The 19,390-nt window shown below is 31.9% G+C and overlaps 1 protein-coding gene across 11 annotated transcripts in view; it reads left to right on the forward strand.

Moving 5' to 3' along the window:
* Positions 1–19,390, forward strand: part of LOC115883629 (protein lap4) — a 175,156-nt gene that overhangs the window by 28,920 nt on the left and 126,846 nt on the right. For 10 of the 11 annotated variants that reach the window (XR_004050415.1, XR_004050416.1, XM_030901989.1 and 7 more), the window contains exons 3-8: positions 1,984–2,273; positions 3,580–3,828; positions 3,915–4,092; positions 4,160–4,314; positions 4,378–4,504; positions 8,244–8,419. Coding sequence is in view for 9 of the 11 variants with exons in the window: in XM_030901989.1 (XP_030757849.1) it covers positions 1,984–2,273; positions 3,580–3,828; positions 3,915–4,092; positions 4,160–4,314; positions 4,378–4,504; positions 8,244–8,419 (1,175 nt within the window). In the remaining 2 variants the exon portion in view is untranslated. The remainder of the gene's footprint in view (positions 1–1,983; positions 2,274–3,579; positions 3,829–3,914; positions 4,093–4,159; positions 4,315–4,377; positions 4,505–8,243; positions 8,420–19,390) is intronic. The other variant, XM_030901991.1, reaches the window with a different exon arrangement.

Genomic DNA, 19,390 nt, shown 5'->3' on the forward strand with positions numbered 1-19,390 from the left:
GTACCTGAGTGTTTTATAGTCTCAATAAGTGAACTAGCAAAAAACTAAAATAATTAAATATTATGACAAAACCGCGATTTCGATATTATTTTAATGCGATCAACATGACGGCGCGCGGCGGCGTGAAATAGGTACGGATAATTTCTGATTTTTGCCGTTGAAGCGCTGCGGTCGGAATTTGTTGAAATCAACTGAAATGCACCAAGCCTATATCTACTCAAACCAAACCGTCTTCCAAAAATTTCCCAACGGAAGAAACTGTTAAGACTATAAGAAAGCTACATTCTCAAGTATAAAATAGAAGACTTCAAATTTTTGAAACAACCGGTGGAGTAAATGATCTATTGTCAAGGTGTATGTGGCGCCATCTATCAGAGAAGCCAGAAACTAAACCGCGACGTGTATTGCTGGTTGCCTACATTAACAAGAAACCTGTACAATTGAGTAGCGCGCCATCTCTGAGATTTAGGGGAATATATCGATGATCTAAGAGAATTTTCTAGCAAGTAAAAGAAATACTACAGAATTTTAGAAATAGAAGGTTCCAGAAACAGTTAGTAGAGTATATAAAGCCCGCGCTTGGCAGTTGGAACAGGTAAAAATACCGCGTTTTAAATTGTGACAATTTGGCGAAGAAATAGTTAATTGTTTGTTGTAATTAGTATAAATTGTGTGTAAATAGTGAGAAAAATAAATTCGATAAGTATTTTATCGTGAGTTTAAATTAGTGGACCCACGGAATCCGTAACAATATTTTAAAACTGCAAAATCAATGCAAAAATGGCGCCAATCCCTTTTTATCAAGAAGGCGTCGACGTTTTAAGATTCGACGCCTATTTCCAATCTACGACCGGAATTTAGATTAGCGAAATGCTTCTTGGCTCGAGCCTGGACAAAATCAGCTCGGATTAGAAAATGTCACCTTTCAGTAATAAGATTTCGTCTGTTAAATTCGTTTTCGGGATCGATGCTGCGAAATCTATTTCCCACGACTTAAAGAGTCGTGAACCAGCCTTAGTGTGGTTACTAAGCGACAGACTGTGAGAGAATTTCGTAGCGATCTGATTTTCGCGGTTGCTTAAATGAGAAGAAGAACATATTTTACAGCTAAAATTCATTGGTTCGCATACTTTCATGACAAATCGTCTTCTATATAAAATATATATTTTCATCATGAATGACGCGTCATATATCGGGATTATTAATATTAATATAAATTAGGATTGATTGACGTATTAAATTGTTTTTGGTCACTTTCTGTTTCACCGGAAATGATTACAATTTTTCATTTTTAAATGGCACCCTCGGTATATTTTTGCTTTATTCGATAAGAAATGACACTCTGGATAAAATGACATATTATCATATGTCACCTTTTGACATTTTCGCTTACAAAAAAATCGTATTTTAAATTTCAATCTAGAGTGCCATATGACTGTATTAAAAACATTCATTTTTAATCAAGGAGCCTTGGAAAAATAGATTTAATCATCTAATGTTTTTCGTGTCTTAGCCGGGCCACCTTTCTTGAGTTATAACTCATCATACAGGGCTTTGACAAAAGCCAATATCTGAGACGGTTTTACACAGGTTTGGCAAAAAACACCTTTTTTAGTTTTGACCAGGACACTGTTTTAACCGGTTATAACCAGTGGTCAAAACCGTTACGTATCTCAAATGAAAGCTCTTGGTACCAACTTATTCGCAAAAAATGCTTTTTCCAAATATGCTAATGAGCCACCCTTGTTCCATTTGAAAAAATTGAAAATGGTTAAAAATACGATTTGGGCATCTTTTAACCGGCCAGGCTAAGACATGAAAAACATTAGATGATCAAATCTATTTTTCCAAGGCTCATTGATTAAAAATGAATGTTTTTAATACAGTCATAGTGTGGCAAACATTTTGGATGGTACCTTATTAATATTTTTTTTAACTTTCTTAATAATCACTTCCTCTAAACATCTTTGTTTTCTTTTCCAGACATTCCCGACATACCGGAAAGCATCGGCCACCTCCACTCGCTGCGGGTGGCCGACTTCAGTTCCAATCCCATCGCTCGCCTGCCGCCCGCCTTCGCTCAGCTACGGTCGCTCACCACCCTCGGGCTCAACGACATGTCGCTCACCAGCCTGCCGACCGATTTCGGCCAGCTGGTGTCGCTTACGTCGCTCGAGTTGAGGGAGAACCTGCTCAAGGAGCTGCCCGCAACGTTCAGTCAGCTGGTGAACTTGGAACGGCTGGATTTGGGCGATAACGAGATAGAGGAATTGGTAAGCCAGTTTTTTGGACCTATTATTTCTTAACATTGTAACTATTATTTCTAAGTAACACTGGGGCCTCTTATTTCTTAACAGTTGTAACTATTATTTCTAAGTAACAGTTGGAACTGTTATATCATTACAGTTGGAACTGTTATGTCTTTACAGTTGGAACTCTTATGTCTTTACAGTTGTAACTGTTATTTCTTAATAATGGTTGGGTCTGTTACTAACAACAGTTGGACCTTTTATTTCTTAACAATAGTTGGAACTGTTCTTTATTAATAACAGTCGGAGCTGTTATTTCTAAATAGCAGTTGGAGCTGTTATTTTTAAATAACAGTTGGAGCTGTTATTTCTTAAGAATAGTTGGAACTGTGTTATTTCTATATAAGTTTAAAATTAAATAACAGTTTTAAATAATAGTTCTCTAATAAAACAGTTGGAAGTGTGAATTTTAACAACATTTGATACTATTATTTGTAAATGACAGTTGGACCTATTAATCCTGAACAACAGTTGAAATTGTAGTTTATAAATAACACTAGGAACTGTTACTTTTTAAATAACTCTTGGAACTGTTGCTTATAAATACCGGCTTAAAATAATAAGTTTTTTTTAATTTTATTGTTAGACAATCAACGTTTTAATAAGAGAGTTTAAAAAGATTTTCAACACTACAATAATTACAACTCTATGCAACAAAAACTGCCCACTCTTGTTTGCATTTAAAAAATCAGAATAATGAGACTTTCTTACTCGAAAGCTTGGTAAAATCTTTTTAGCGCTGCGATCTCTAATTCACATATATGCCATCAGTGTCAGTGTACTAATATTTTTATATCTTTTTCAAGCGAAACTTCTTTACGCGCGCTGGGAGTAAAAAATGCAATGTCGTAACACGACACGGGACACGACACGCGAGACGAAAAGTAGTAAAGATAAATAAGCAAATGACGTTACGATGTTGATAATCTCATGACGGTGAATTCTCCACATCAAATCACAAGCTGTTGCTGTAGGCGGACTGCTATTTTATAACTGTTATTTTTGGAACAACTGTTACGTGCTTCATATAATTTTGTGGAACATACGCTGATCGATCACTCTGAAGTTTTCATATCTGTTTTTTTTTGGAAAAACAGCTGTTGCATATCATTATTCATAAATAGCAGTTATAATATAACAGGTCGTTAGATAATAGCTGTTACATATACAATAAATAACTTATGAAAATATTTTGAAATATACTATTTTTTATTGCTTCTTTTTTAGTTTTTTACTTTTCTCCTTGTTTTTAACATAATATTTTTCGTAGCCTCCACATATTGGTAAATTACCTGCCCTCCAGGAATTGTGGCTGGACCACAACCAGCTGCAGTCTCTGCCTGCGGAGATAGGACAGCTGAGCAACCTGAGCTGTCTGGATCTGAGCGAAAACAGGCTAGAGTACCTGCCAGAGGATGTAGCTGGGCTAGAAAGCCTGACAGATCTGCATTTGTCGCAAAACGTTTTAGAAACGTTGCCTGATGGTATTGGTAAGCTAGAGAAGCTTACTATTCTTAAGGTAAGCGAAGTTAAATGAGGCTTTAAAACATATTATGATATATTGGTATAAATAACTTTCTATGTATTGATTTTGTTTCGTTCTAGGTTGACCAGAACCGACTTACGTCACTCAACGTAAATATCGGTCACTGTCACAACTTACAAGAGTTAATTTTAACTGAAAATTTTCTCAGTGAACTGCCTAGAGAAATAGGCAAGCTGGTCAAGTTGACCAACCTAAATGTAGATAGGAATAGTTTGACCAATATACCTGAAGAAATAGGTATAATTCATTAATCATGATTTCATAAATAATTTTTGAAAATTTATCTCTGTATTATTTCTTTTAGGTAATCTATGTGAGTTAGGAGTATTAAGTTTGCGAGACAATAGACTGACGTTGTTGCCCGATACCCTGGGCAACTGCAAGCGACTACACGTTCTAGACGTATCGGGCAATAGGTTGCCCCATCTGCCTTATACCTTGCTTCAGCTCAGTCTTAAGGTGGTTACACACAGCATAATATAAACACGGCTTATAACGTCAATTGAAATTGTTGTTTTTTAGGCTGTGTGGTTGAGCGAGAACCAAGCTCAACCTTTGCTGACGTTTCAGACTGACACGGATCCAGAGACTGAGAAAACGGTGCTCACTTGTTTCCTGTTACCCCAACAGGAATACCAGCCCACTATAAGTAAGTGCTATTTTATTATTTCTTTTTTTGTATAAAAAACATCTTGGTAGCTATGACAAAGTCTGTACAACTCTCCTTCAAAGTTACTCTATAAATTTTACTCTTTCTTTTACGTGAAAATGCAATGGAAAATTCGGAACGTACTTCAAATTTTCGAAACAATATGAACTGATCTCAAACACACCCTAAAACGGATATTTGATCAATAATGATGACGTAGCGTTGAACCGTTGTACAGACTATATCAGGGTACCATTCTATGATTTTTTGCTTTCTAATAACTTTTGAAATAGTAATATTGATTTGTTGTGGTATAGTGTAGGGATATTGTAATTTTTAGTTTTTAGTAGTAGTTAATAGTGTTTTATAGCATATTTTGTAAATTATTAGTAGATTTTGCGCAATTTTGCTTAGACGTACTCCTGTTGTTGTGAAAATAAAATAGCTTTTTAACATAATCTAGTAATTCACAGCGATTATCTGAGCTATTACAACATTTGATATGTATTACATTTAAAAGATTTTTTTATATGTTCCAGTGTATTACTAGATCATGAATATTATTTTGATGGCTTTTTTTGTAGCATTATTTTCTTTTCAAAAAGGGGGTTTTAAAATTGGAAGTAGTTTAGACAAGTAAATATATAAAAAAATAGTTTTTTCGCGCCAAAATAAATTTACGATTGATTCAAAATAATGTATGTATTACAGAAACAAACATTTTCATTCAAGCGTATTTTATACCAACCGGCAAACAAAGTTATTTTTACGTCATCGATGTCAATATTCCCATTATTGCCAAACTTGTTGGGAAATATTATTTATTGAATATTATATCAAGCATATTAATTGTTATATTAAGTGACCTAATGTGAAAATTAAAACAAGTTAAAATATTAATATATAGCATCAACAATGCCATGGATTTATTTTTGAATTTGATAAAATAGATAGTTACATTCATTTGTTTTCTAATTTTAGATAAATCTTTAAAATGATTTGATTTAATGAACCATATTATTATGAACATAGTAATTTACGTATTGATAAACCTCCTATTTAAATAATGGCATCTATATATAGTTTATTGAAGGAAAATATAGTCATGAAGGAGGTGATATTTTGATACCGATAAAAAAGCTTTGTTTTGCAGTTGTAGTTGGAATTTAGCTTTTGATTTTTTGAAAAAAAATGTAGTGCTAAAATGTAGGATTGCAGTGTTATTTTTTTACATAGCTAAACCAATAGAATTAGCCAGGTTAGCCTTAGCTTTTCTATTAAAAAAAAATAAGTAGATATTATTGATTATTATGTAAACATTTTTTGCAGTTTATAAAAGATATTTATTAGATAGTATCAATATGAGAATTAGATATACGTATTTTACATAACTATTAAAATATTTTGAAGTTTTGAATATGAAAAATAGTTAGATTAGGGATATCCCTAGTTCCTGAGACATCCTGTATATAAAGTAATAGGTGTCTCACTTTTTAAGATAATAAATTAACAGCTAATAAATAGATTGATTTTAAGAAAATAAGTTCCTATATGCATATATCGTATATATTGGCAAAAAGAAAAACCAAAAAGTAAATACATGATAGACTTATGGTATTGTTCCATCTTTTTTTTGAAAAGATCTCTCAAAATATGTACCTTTTTACATAATGTACGGAATGTACAAGTTTTATGTGGCAACCATATGTCTTTATCCAGAAATATGTATAATTATATTTACAAACTTTCACGGTTAACTAAAAATAGTTTTTATCAATAAACATAGAAATGCGGATTGCGCGTTCTGTGAAACCTTTCTTGTTCCATAAAACACCATTAAGAATTTATGTTTGTCAATAATTTTAATAGATTATGGATAACTATATTTAAAAGATTATTCCACCTCTAACAATAGGAAAAATATGGGTGTGAATCAGTTTTAATAATCACATTTCCATTTTTATGAGTGGGTAAAAGCTCTTCTACTATATGTTTATTTTTTTATTGTGATTATATTATTTATATCGGTATAAAAATTATTAGATAATTAATAAAGAAATATCAGAGTTGATAAAAATACATTAGCTATTGTTTTTTTATCGCAAATAATAAATGTATTATAAATTATGCTTTAGAAATATTATATTTATCTAGAATTTTATCTTATTCTTGTTTAAATTTAGAACGTCAGTGTCCTATCAAGTCATTACAAAAAAATTATCAAATGATCAACAATTAGAACTATAGCCTATTTATTAGACAGCCAGTTGACTTACGATCATTAACATGGAAGTATGCGTTATGCAACAAGTCGGATTCTAGTATAAAACCGAGATAAAAACCAAATCGATGCTTTAACTGCCCGCGTATGTGTACAAGAACAGGCGCGGCAGTTAAAGGGCGGTTACTCAAAATCAAGCGAAAATAACTATTGTAATCGCAAAATATTTTCCGATGCACGTCATCAATCATATCGACATTGACACTAAAGTCTAAAAATCTGACTGAATGAAATTTTAGCAAAAATGTTTAAATTTGTTGTATAATTTAAGATACCGAGCAGCTCTTCATTTTACTTTATAGAGCAAATGATTGTAACAGATATTTTATTTAGATTAAAGCTGCAAAAATTAGTTTATACCGAATTTTATTATCGCTATGTTGGTCACATTGCGCCGTGTTCAGCAATGTTGTCCTGTATTATTTGACAATTATCCGAGTGTCAGTCATTATTTTGTATATTATCGTGTTGTTGAATCTTTGTGAGTAATTCTCGTTTTTTGCCTATTTTCATAGTCTTTTTTAAAAATTGTACTTTTAAGCACAAACAGTTCTTTCAAGAACTAAATTTTCGAGTTTTTGTATTGCATTTGTTGAAATTGTGTGTTGAAAATATGCCGAAACGTTTAAACAGTCGAAGCAAAGAGCTTGTGGCTTCTCTGTTTTTTGAAAACTATTTTGAACGAGAATGTGACAATAAAGGTCATTTATTACCCTTGACTGCAGTCAGATAAGTAAGTTTGATTGATAAGTTAAATATATATAGATATCACTTTTAAAGTTAGTTTTTATTAAATTCTGTGATTGTTAGTTTGTACATTAATAGCACCCTCTTACTTGTTATTACCACTTATTAAATAAATAGCCCATAATAACGCTTATAATAATCTTCATAATGCACTAGTTCTTGCCAATTTGTAATAAGTAAAATAAGCTATAAAACAAATAAATCAATCAATCACTAAAACATTAGTTATTAAATTAAAAACGAAACGTAAACTCTTTAATAAATGATATAATAAATATGTTGTTTGTCAATTTTAAATTAAGATTCATCTCATAAATCCATCACAATCTGGCAGCGCTGTCCCCATCGCTTGTCAAGTTGATCACGTGCATCGGAAATTGTTTTGCGATTACTATAGCTGGCTACTGTATAAGATATGTCGTTAGAACAACACAAAATCACTATTATAGGGATATGTATATAGGAACTTTTTTTGACAATATATTAACAACTTTTTCTATTAGCTGTTAATTTTGTTTTCCGAAAAAAAAACAAGGTTTACCCCTCTTTATCTATCGCTTCTGCGCTCTACGTTTTTTTTGTGCGTGTGTACTACTACTGCGCAGCCTCTTTGCTACTCGTCACACGTTTGTTGTTGTTGTGGTCCTGCACCCTGTTTCTTTTTATGTGCACCCTTGCCGTTCCCCCTCACCCCGCTGCACATAAACACAGCTTCCGACGGCCGCTTGTATCGCTACGACACCGGTCTTAGTAACGGAACTTTGTCCCGCATCTCAGCTACGACGGTGCGCACGGACGACGCCACGTCGGACGATTGGCAGGAGCAGGAGGCGAGCAGGACGCACAGCGTCAAGTTCACCGATCCGCAGGACAAGGACAATAAAGAGGTGAGTTGATGGGACGAGGTTTGGAGGGGTTCAGAAATGTTACAGGGGCAAGTTGTTATAAAAAATGTTCTTTACTTGGACTAATATACCATATCTAGAGTTGTAATAGAGAGAACGTTCCCATTCGTAACAAGGGAACGTTCAGATGAACACAAACGAGCACGTATAGGCTTGATCACAATAAAATAATATTGAAATCGTGGCTTTGTCATAATATTTAAGTATTTTAGTTTTTTGCTAGTGTAGTTATTGAAACTATAAAACACTCAGGTACGAGGTTTGTGTAATGTAACGCTATTTCGGGTAGTAAAAACTAAGTGAAAACGAACCCGGCTAGGCGTCGTCTTGTGTTGTGACAATTTCTAATCTTAATCAAATTGCCGTAGAAATGTTAACGCGTAAAGGAGGGCGTGATTAGGGCATTGTTGGGTGCAATAATATATTCAGTAACTCAACCTTCCCGGATACTTAACTCTCCCGAAACATTTTATAGCTTCACAGCTTGTCACACCGATTTGATCAAGAACAAAAATGGATTTAAGCAGTTCAACGAAACAAGTGAGTAAACAAAGTGTCCATTACATTATATTCAAAAATTTAAATAGATATTTTATTCTCTCATAATCTATATGAGAGAATAAAATATAATTTGGCAGTATTAATGGTATACTCTTTTTTTCAATCAACTAGTGTTTACATTTTTTATGAATATTTTCTAAAATTATAATTGTATACCTTCAAAAAATTTTGTTTTAGCCGAAATAGTCCAAGTTATGTCCCCACTAGCAAAACCGGTGCGTAAAACTATGCTCGCTACCCTAGTTCAATTCATCTAAAAACGTTTATTAGCTTCAATGATAAATTATAATACAAGTTGGACCTTTTGGAGATATCGAAATATTTACTTTTTTATTTTTTTTAGAATTCTCACAAATTATATTTCCTAATACTTTTAGAATAATTATATAAACTTTTTTTCGTATACTCGCTATTTAAACTCATGTATTTGTATATGACGATTATTTACGATATTCTCCGATGGTGGCAGCACCGGCGGAGAATGCACCAAGCCTATATGGTCTTATTGTACCATATTATGCCCCTATTTTACATTAGTAGTTAATCAAGAAGGATTCTGAGTACAGTCGTGCTTTTAATGGTATATGATACACACACATTTTTTTAAAGAATCGTTTTACTAAAAAAACAACATCAAAATATAATTTTACAACTATTTGGGAAACAACTTGCCTCTATAACATTCGTACTATATATTTATTTAAATGCTTGAATTACTTATTACTTCTACTTCAGGCTGAAATGTCCATTTTTTTGCAAATAAGAAATAAACCAATATTAAAACGTTTGTTACAAACACGTTGTATATATGACAAAAAAATAAAACACTAACCAAAATGCTGGATATAAAATATTTATAACATATTTTCTTATTCATTACTCATTTAGTTTTGAAATTTAACATAGTGGTTTTCATTCACAAAACGATAACATCTGCTTTACTACACTGCACAGAAATATTCAAATTCTTCAAAAAGCCTGGTTATTAGCCATTGTATCACTTGCTTTAAATCTAACCTGAATATTTTAGCTACAAACTAGTAGCTATAGTAACTAAGTACTAAGTTGTTTTAAGTATTGTTTTAATAGTGCTAAGTACAATAGTCAGAATGCAGCTTACCTTCACAATATGACCATAGATCTTATAAGCCATATCTAATGGTTACATATTCCTAGGTGCCACCACCAAAACATCTCCATTTGTCGTAGTTCTCATATCGAATTTAAATTTCTAGGTTAGCTTTTGCACATCCACCGAATCTATGTCGTCCGTTTACTATGTAACGCCTTTCGAGTGGCTACTGACGCTCTATGACAGAGTGAAAGAGGCGTTCGAAAGATGGTGCTGTTCTTCGGGCCCGAACGTCAGGTCGCTCAGTCGGTCGAACAGTTACTATAGCTTAGACACGTTGAAAGATGTCGATGACGTATACGCCAGTGACGTTTAACGTATGTCGAGGTTGCGCATTGTTGCATTTTTGAACAGCAGAGTCTTGGAAGTGTCGTTTTTAGAATTTGTGCTTTTATTTTTAACCGATATTTATTAATCAAAAAGATAAAAATCGATTTATTAAATAATTCAAACTACCGTCATAACTATTGAGACATCATATGTCCAGAGTTTTTTTTTTCATTGTTCATTCCCCATAAACTTTTTTCCAATAACTTAATAATATTTTTTACATTTATAGCGAACTTTTTGCAAAATACTATACCGTGCTGGTAACTGTTACTTTTGGGTCGGCCTTTACATGTGTGGAAGTAAATCGCATAGGGATCTTATTAAGTCGGAGTGAGAGAAATACGACCGACCGAAGCGACGCGCGACGGTGTGCTGTTGCGGCGTTGCCGATACGCCTTTCCCTATCAAGTAAAGTAAAATCACGATCGCAAACCGCTTATTTTTAAAAGACTTTTTTTTCAAGAGATAACTAGATAAAATCATTAGACATGTTTCTGAGCATCTGAAATGGAATGAATAAGGATATCGTTAGGGTGTAATTTTTTTTATAACGAGAAAACGTCAGTAATCGCGATAATTTAAAAACTCAACTTTTTAACACATAACAGGCCATAACTCAAGAACCACTTTAGATATTGAAACTTTTTTTTATTTTCAAGATCGGATATTTTACAATATGTTTACATAAGAAAAATTCGATAAGGTTGTTTTTTCCATTCAAAAATTGTAAACAATCCATCCATTTACTTTTAGAGCATAGCATTTTCAGCAATCATGTAATTTTTTTATTGATAAAGATTTTCACATACTGTCTACAAAGAAAATGCAGCAGAAAGATTAACAAAGTTCTTGAAAAAACTACAATCTATTATTTCTAATAGATTTCGAGATATCGATTTTTGAATTCAGAGTTCTAATAGCGCGACCACTATCGAACACCCACTCAATTCCACTTATTTTTACCAAAAATGCAAGTGTTTCTAGCTTGCACTTAAAAAAAATCAAGCTATAGGGAAAATTACAACGACTCGTTAATAAATAAACAAATTAAGTATCACGAGACGTAATTAAATCGTGAAGCTGAACGCATGACGTACACCTTTCCTTAGAACTTTAAGTACTGACAGAGGTATTGATTGGGTCGACCGGTCAACTGCGACAAACCTGCTATATCCCCTTCCTCGTCTCTTAGCGATGTGCACAGTTTCTCGGTTTATTTCATACGTTTGGCAACGTGTTTACTGTCCTCTCTTTGTTCAGTACATTATAAACGCATTGTACTCTTCTTACATACGGAAATCTCGACCCAAGACAAACCTTTGCCAGCCCTTAGTATAAGATTTTTATTTAAGACATATAATTTTAGGTTCCCTTATAACTTATGTAATCTAAACGGTATAACCTTATGTAATAAATGCTTAAATCCCTTAAATGAAGTCATACAGATTTTGTCGCCGTACAACCGTGGTCTGGATGTTGAAAATGTAAAACAGCCTCTACACTATCCCCGTATATATTTGGCGAAATGTTTTACGAAATATTTCGTGAAACATTTCGCCAAACATTTCTGGAAATAGTCCTATAAATATAAGCCCGTGTTATAAAAATTAGTTCCCACATTTCCTGAAATAAATCGAGACCCGCCGTGATTGGTTGTTTGTTTTTTATTGTTAACCCAGCGGGTCTCGATCTATTTCAGAAAATGTGGGAACTAATTTTTATAACGGGCTTATATTTATCGGACTATTTTGTGAAATACTACTATACATATTATAAATGTGTGTTCAAATATTAATTTAGTGGAATATATATCAACATAAAACGATATGTAATTAACAAAATATCATCGTAATAACATATATTTTAGAAACATGTAGGTTTACTTATTTCACTGAGATTTATGAAAAAAAGTCCTTTGCCTTGGGTACAGATACCGCCACGTTTTGGAAATAGTTCAAAATGAAACAAAATTGAAGGAGGCAACAAGAACCGCAAAAAATCCCCCCACGCCCTAATCACAAGTAGTTTTCAGACGCTTTTAAGAATCGAAAATAACTCGAGGCAAAACGAGGTTAGTCAAGACAACCTGAAATAAACCGAAATGCTACAAAGTTGGACGATGAAATGCGAGCTTGACCTGTTTCAAAGAGTGTAGAGGTTTTCCGCATAGTGTAGAGGCTGTTTAAGACAGTGATTGAGAGAGCTTAATGAAAAATCAAATGCATTAAAAAAAGGAAAAAAAATGGGTTGATACATTTCTTTATGCGGTATTGCCGGATTTGTACGAACCGGCAACACTGTATGTTTATTTTGTCTCTCTGTCTGCCAACGGGTTGTAGATATATATTAGAATATCATATGCATTAAAATACAGACCACAAAAATAAAATGACCAGAGCTGTATAGACTGCGCACTATACAAAAAGTTGTTATAAAATGACACTTCTCTGTTTTTGCTGTTCAGAAGCTAAATAAATTCGCGTTTTTAATGGTTGTTATCAATATTGTTGTGAGTTTAAATTAATTTTAAATGTTAAAAATTACAATAACTGACAATAAGGTTTGCATAAAATTAATTTAAAAATAATTTCTATAGAATTTGTTATAAAATTCGTGGCATTTTTTTTGTAATTATATAGTTCTACTGGAGTGGGTTCGCTAATGCTTATGCTCATCAAACTGTTAGACTGTAAGGACCAAAGTATAATATCTAGGAATATTTCTTTTATCTGAAAAGACTGAACTTTGTATACAGTTTCTGTAGGCAATGGGAATTGAATTAAAATTCAATTTTTTGTTATGAAATTTTTATATTCTTAAATCAGTCGTATACCGGGTGTTTTTTCAAAAGTGCACCTTCATAATTTTTTCAGATAAAAACTATAGTTTGATTTGGTGAATGTATATGACATAAATCAGGATTGTCACTTTCTGTTTCACCGGAAATGACTACAACTTTTGATTTTTAAAGGGTACTCTTGTTTTTTTACTCTATGTAATGGAAAGTGACATTCTGAATAAAATGACGTGCTATATGTCATCTTTTAACATTACAAAAAAATAGCATTTTAAATTTCAATCTTGAGTGCACCTCCATAAATTTAACGACAATTTGAGTCGAAATACCAAGTATGTGGTACTAAATTATTCGCAAAAAATTCCATTTTATTATACAAGTACTAATGATTGAAATTTCAGGAGCTAGAGTGCTCATAGCTGTGTTCAGACCATTAATTTTTAATCAAGGAGCTTTGGAAAAATAGATTTCATTGACTTATGTATTTTCCTTGTCGGTTAAAAGATACCCAAATCGTATTTTTAATTATAACTCAATTTTTTTCAAATGGAATAAGGGTGGCTCATTAGCATATTTGGAAATAGAATTTTTTACGAATAATTTTGTACCACATATTTGGTATTTCGACTGAAGTTGTCATTATAGTTCAGTCATTGGGGATTTTTACTTGGAAAAAAGTCCGGAAGTTTTGCAACTTTGCAGGTTTATAGGTTTTGGGGTCCCTAACTAAAATCCATAAAATACACATTTCCAGACTTGCCGCCGGCGCCGCCATCTTGCCTAGATGGCGCCCAAAATCGGTATTTTGTGAATATCTCGAAAACTATGCGTTTTTTGCGAAAATTTGTAGAGAGCAAAATTAAAGAGAATAAAATTTGATGAGTACAAAAAAAAAAATAAATGATGAGTACTCTCATTGTACTAAATGATGATGTTCTTAGTCCCATGTTTATGAAAATAAATCTTATAAATAATAAAAATGTTGGAGCTGTGTTCCATCTAAGGAAATAATTTATAGTATGAAAAGGGTGTAAGTATTAAATAAATCTTTGTGATAAAAAAGAATTAAAATAACATTAGAACATGATTCCTACAATATAAGCCCAATATAAGATAAAAATGTATTTCTTTAATGAAAAAGAAACATTAATGTTATATTTAATTAAAAAAAAACTTAAAATACTATAAATTTACTTTAGGACAACAAAATGCATAGATCGTAACTACTCTGATTCAGAAGAATCACTGCTGACAGAATCTTCCAAATTTATAGTATCCAAATCACAGGTAGATGAAGTATCCTCACATAGAAGTCATTTCTGTACATTATTTTCTAATATGTTACTTTTTCGCGTTGTTACTGTTCTTTTTGTTGGTATGAGGGGTTCGGATGTTAATAGTTACTTCTTTAATAGACCATATCGATATATTATTTTTTCCTTTTCTTGGGTATGAGGTTTTATAATAAATTGAAAGATGGAAATTTTTTTATGCGACGTTTCGCTCCAACATAGTGGGCTTTTTCAGGCACAAGTGGTGTCTCATTTGACTGGAAGGTTCATCAATATCTAATAAAGAACACATTTTTTGAAATACAAATAATTTTGAGTTCTTGTCCTTATGATCAAGCCAAGTATTAACAAGATCGGCATTGCTTATCAATTTTCCTCCATCTGAAAAGTATTATAAAATAAAGTTCGTGTCAAGCAGACGCAGGTGAACTATACAAAAATTAAAAGTGTATGAATATGACGACAAAAATATTCAATAAATACGATATGTTTTGATATGTTTTTTTTAAATGCCTTTTTGAAGTTTGAAAAAGAGAATAAAATTTCCTATAAAAAAGGTTTTATAAAAATTTTCGCTAAAGTCAACCGTTTAGGCACAATTTTGCGTAAAATATGATATATTATGTATAGTCGATTTTCCGAAATCAAATGTCGATTAGGGTTCACTAAAACTAGTTTTAGTTTAGTTTCTTCAATTTTGTCATAAAACAGTGGCGTATCATTAATTTTATAAATAATTAATTTTAATTATTGAAAATGTGTACTTGTTACCACCCCACCCAAGAGGTAAAGTACATGGCGCGTTAATTTAAACGTTTTTATACGTTAATTCTTTCATTTAATGGAGGCCTACTCCACTATATAAATTAAAAACTTATCTGCACAAGCCCGACGGATCTGGCTCATTGATGTCAAAGTCGATCGTGTCTGCTGTGCTGGGCTCATCAGGGTGGTCTCTCAATACGTCCAACTCTTCATCTTCAGCCGCCAGAGGGATATCTACAGGCAAGTCCAACTCCTCTTCATCGGATTCGTCGAGTGACACTTCAGTGACGTTGTCACAGGATTTCCCATTGCAGTATGCACAAATCATTGAATATTTTAATCCTGCTTTTCTGCATCCGCAGGCTTTACCATAATTGCTGGTTTTGCATTTACAGGATAAAAATGCCAATAGGGATTTTGGAGTTGGATCTTTCAACGTTGTGACTGGAGTAATGCCTGTTTTTGTTTTCTTCCAACCCCATTCTTCGGCATCTTTGGTACAACCAGACCACTGCTGAACCTGGTGGTAAGTTCGCAATGAATGCTGTCCAGCACGACAATTAATTATTCATAAATTAATGAGCGAATTAATGATACGCCGCTGTTTCATGGCAAAATTGAAGAAACTAAACTAAAACTAGTTTTAGTGAACACTAATCGACTTTTACGCAAAATTGTAAAATTTCTAGGGATTTTGTGCCTAAACGGTTGACTTTAGCAAACATTTTCAAATAACCTTTTTTATAGGAAATTTTATTTTCTTTAATTTTGTTCTCCTCAAATTTCTGCGAAAAACGCATAGTTTTCGAGATATTTACAAAATACCGATTTTGTAAATATGGCGCCGGCGGCAAGTCTGGAAATGTGCATTTTATGGATTTTAGTTAGGGACCCCAAAGCCAAGCAGGCCCCTTTTTTGATCCCCAATGACTGAACTATTATTACGGCTGTGGAACTCGAGATTGATATTTAAAATACTATTTTTTAAGCAAAAATGTCAAAAGTTGACATATGATATGCCATTCTATTCAGAATGCCATTTTCTATCAAATAAAGTAAAAAATTACCAAGGGTACCATTAAAAGTTGTAGTCATTCCCAGTGACATAGGAAGTGAACGAAACTGTAAATACCAAATCTCGTTTTTTTTATCTGAAAAAATAAATAAGTTATAGGGGTGAGCCTACTTTTGAAAAATACTCAGTATTGTTTAGTTCAAATCCCAAAATAACGCAGTATATTAGTCAGTATTTAGTATTTAGTCGATTAAAATTAAAATTACGCTTATTTTGCCAAAAATTTTAACCTTAAAGGCACACGTTAACATATTTTTTTAGAATGTAGTTATAGTGCACTTTACACATTTTATTAAAATTTGTCATATTTTTTTGTTGGAAAAATATATCACATTGTAGGTAGTGCATGATCATTATTACATACATGGTTGTGGTAAATATATTTTCATTTGCTTTATTTTTATTATAACAAGGCTTATCAGTACCTTAATTACAACTAACACAAAGTCTATTTTTGTAGTTAAACAAATGTTGTGTCTATTAGTATTATTTTTATTTTTTCTTTCGAATCACTAGCATTAAGTAAATTTATATGTAGTTTATATATTTTAACACCTTTTTGTTTGTACATATATTTTTTTTAAATAAATTATTTATTTGCATGGCTGTTTTTTTTATAAGACTATACTTGCTGTTTTTACTGTGATAGACATGTAAAGTATTTTGTGCATGATAGAAGTATTTAAAGTTGAAAGAGCAAGTATTATCCATTTTTCCTTCGCACACTTTGGTTGTGGTGTATATTTCCAACAAAAAAATTATTTCCATGGGTTATGGTAGCTAACATTCTTTTATCATTTCGACACCATCAAGTACATTATAGTAAATTAATTCATTTTAATTATTTCAACTTTGTCTTATTTTAGTTGGCTGGAAATCAATTTTGAATTATTTGTCATCCATGATTCACTAATGATACTATAGTATATTATTCAAGGAGCATATAATGGTGGCTGTTATTCACGCGGATGAAGTTTGGTTTGGTTTAGGTTGTGAATTATATGGTTCTCGCCTGCGCACAGTGCTTCGAACATATGACTCTAGAGGACAAAAATGCAAAACTACTCTTTTATTGTAGGCAATTTATTCAAACTAGGTTTATTTGACACAAATGATGAGTACTCTCATTGTACTAAATGATGATGTTCTTAGTCCCATGTTTATGAAAATAAATCTTATAAATAATAAAAATGTTGGAGCTGTGTTCCATCTAAGGAAATAATTTATAGTATGAAAAGGGTGTAAGTATTAAATAAATCTTTGTGATAAAAAAGAATTAAAATAACATTAGAACATGATTCCTACAATATAAGCCCAATATAAGATAAAAATGTATTTCTTTAATGAAAAAGAAACATTAATGTTATATTTAATTAAAAAAAAACTTAAAATACTATAAATTTACTTTAGGACAACAAAATGCATAGATCGTAACTACTCTGATTCAGAAGAATCACTGCTGACAGAATCTTCCAAATTTATAGTATCCAAATCACAGGTAGATGAAGTATCCTCACATAGAAGTCATTTCTGTACATTATTTTCTAATATGTTACTTTTTCGCGTTGTTACTGTTCTTTTTTGTTGGTATGAGGGGTTCGGATGTTAATAGTTACTTCTTTAATAGACCATATCGATATATTATTTTTTCCTTTTCTTGGGTATGAGGTTTTATAATAAATTGAAAGATGGAAATTTTTTTATGCGACGTTTCGCTCCAACATAGTGGGCTTTTTCAGGCACAAGTGGTGTCTCATTTGACTGGAAGGTTCATCAATATCTAATAAAGAACACATTTTTTGAAATACAAATAATTTTGAGTTCTTGTCCTTATGATCAAGCCAAGTATTAACAAGATCGGCATTGCTTATCAATTTTCCTCCATCTGAAAAGTATTATAAAATAAAGTTCGTGTCAAGTAGACGCAGGTGAACTATACAAAAATTAAAAGTGTATGAATATGACAACAAAAATATTCAATAAATACGATATGTTTTGATATGTTTTTTTTTAAAATGCCTTTTTGAAGTTTGAAAACGAAGTTTTTGAAGTTTACAACCAAATCATCTTAAAAAATAAATAAAAACTAAACAATCACGAACTTGTTTAGAAATAAATTTAAAGTACATACCTTGTTTAACAATATCCATAGTGGCTTTCAATTAAGTACGTACCCTTTAGCTCCATAATATACAGAACTACTATGAATGATATTCTTTTCACTGATAAGATAATGATCGCAAAATGTATTTTTAGTGAAAATATTTGCTAACAAAAATTGCTGTTTATGAAAAATAATATACAGGATGGTTGAACATTGCTATAAGTATAAAATTACATATTCAGATATTAGTAAATTTTAACTTTTTTTTTTCGATTTTTGTCTATGGGACGAAGCACTGTGCTGCGGCTCGTGTCATAAATCATCCAAGTGAATAACAGCCATTATATGCGAGTAGAATATTATACTTTTTCCAGGACTATCAAAAAAATTAAGATAATATAAGTTTTTATTTTTAATGTCAAAAAAATTTTGAATGAGTATAACGAGTAAGTAACATGGAAACAAAACAATGAAATTTTCTTTAACTAGGTAGCTAACTAATTTAGCTTTAACTAATTAAAACACAAATTATTTATTTACATTAATGGTAATTTTTGTGTTCACACAATGTGTCGAGTTTGAATCGAGATATCCCGGAAGCGGTGAATAATGAAACACCATTATTCACCGCATTACTTTTCAAAGTTTCATACATATCTGTCTGAAACATTGTGTAATTTTCTAAAAAACGATAATCTGTCCAATGAGCCAAGAAATATATACAAAAAATGACAGAATACAGTTTAGCTGTAAAGCAAAATGACAAATTCATTTCGTGTTATAAAACCATTTAATATTAAAATTTTATTGATTATTGATTGATTCAAATATTAGAGCAGAGAAACTATGGCTATTCTCTTAGATTTTCATAAAAAAGAGAAAAAGCTAAAAGAGTAA

The sequence above is a fragment of the Sitophilus oryzae genome, unplaced genomic scaffold (genome assembly GCF_002938485.1).
Source record: "Sitophilus oryzae breed Bouriz unplaced genomic scaffold, Soryzae_2.0 scaffold_1974_pilon_pilon, whole genome shotgun sequence".
In the NCBI taxonomy this organism is placed as follows: Eukaryota; Metazoa; Arthropoda; class Insecta; order Coleoptera; family Curculionidae; genus Sitophilus; species Sitophilus oryzae.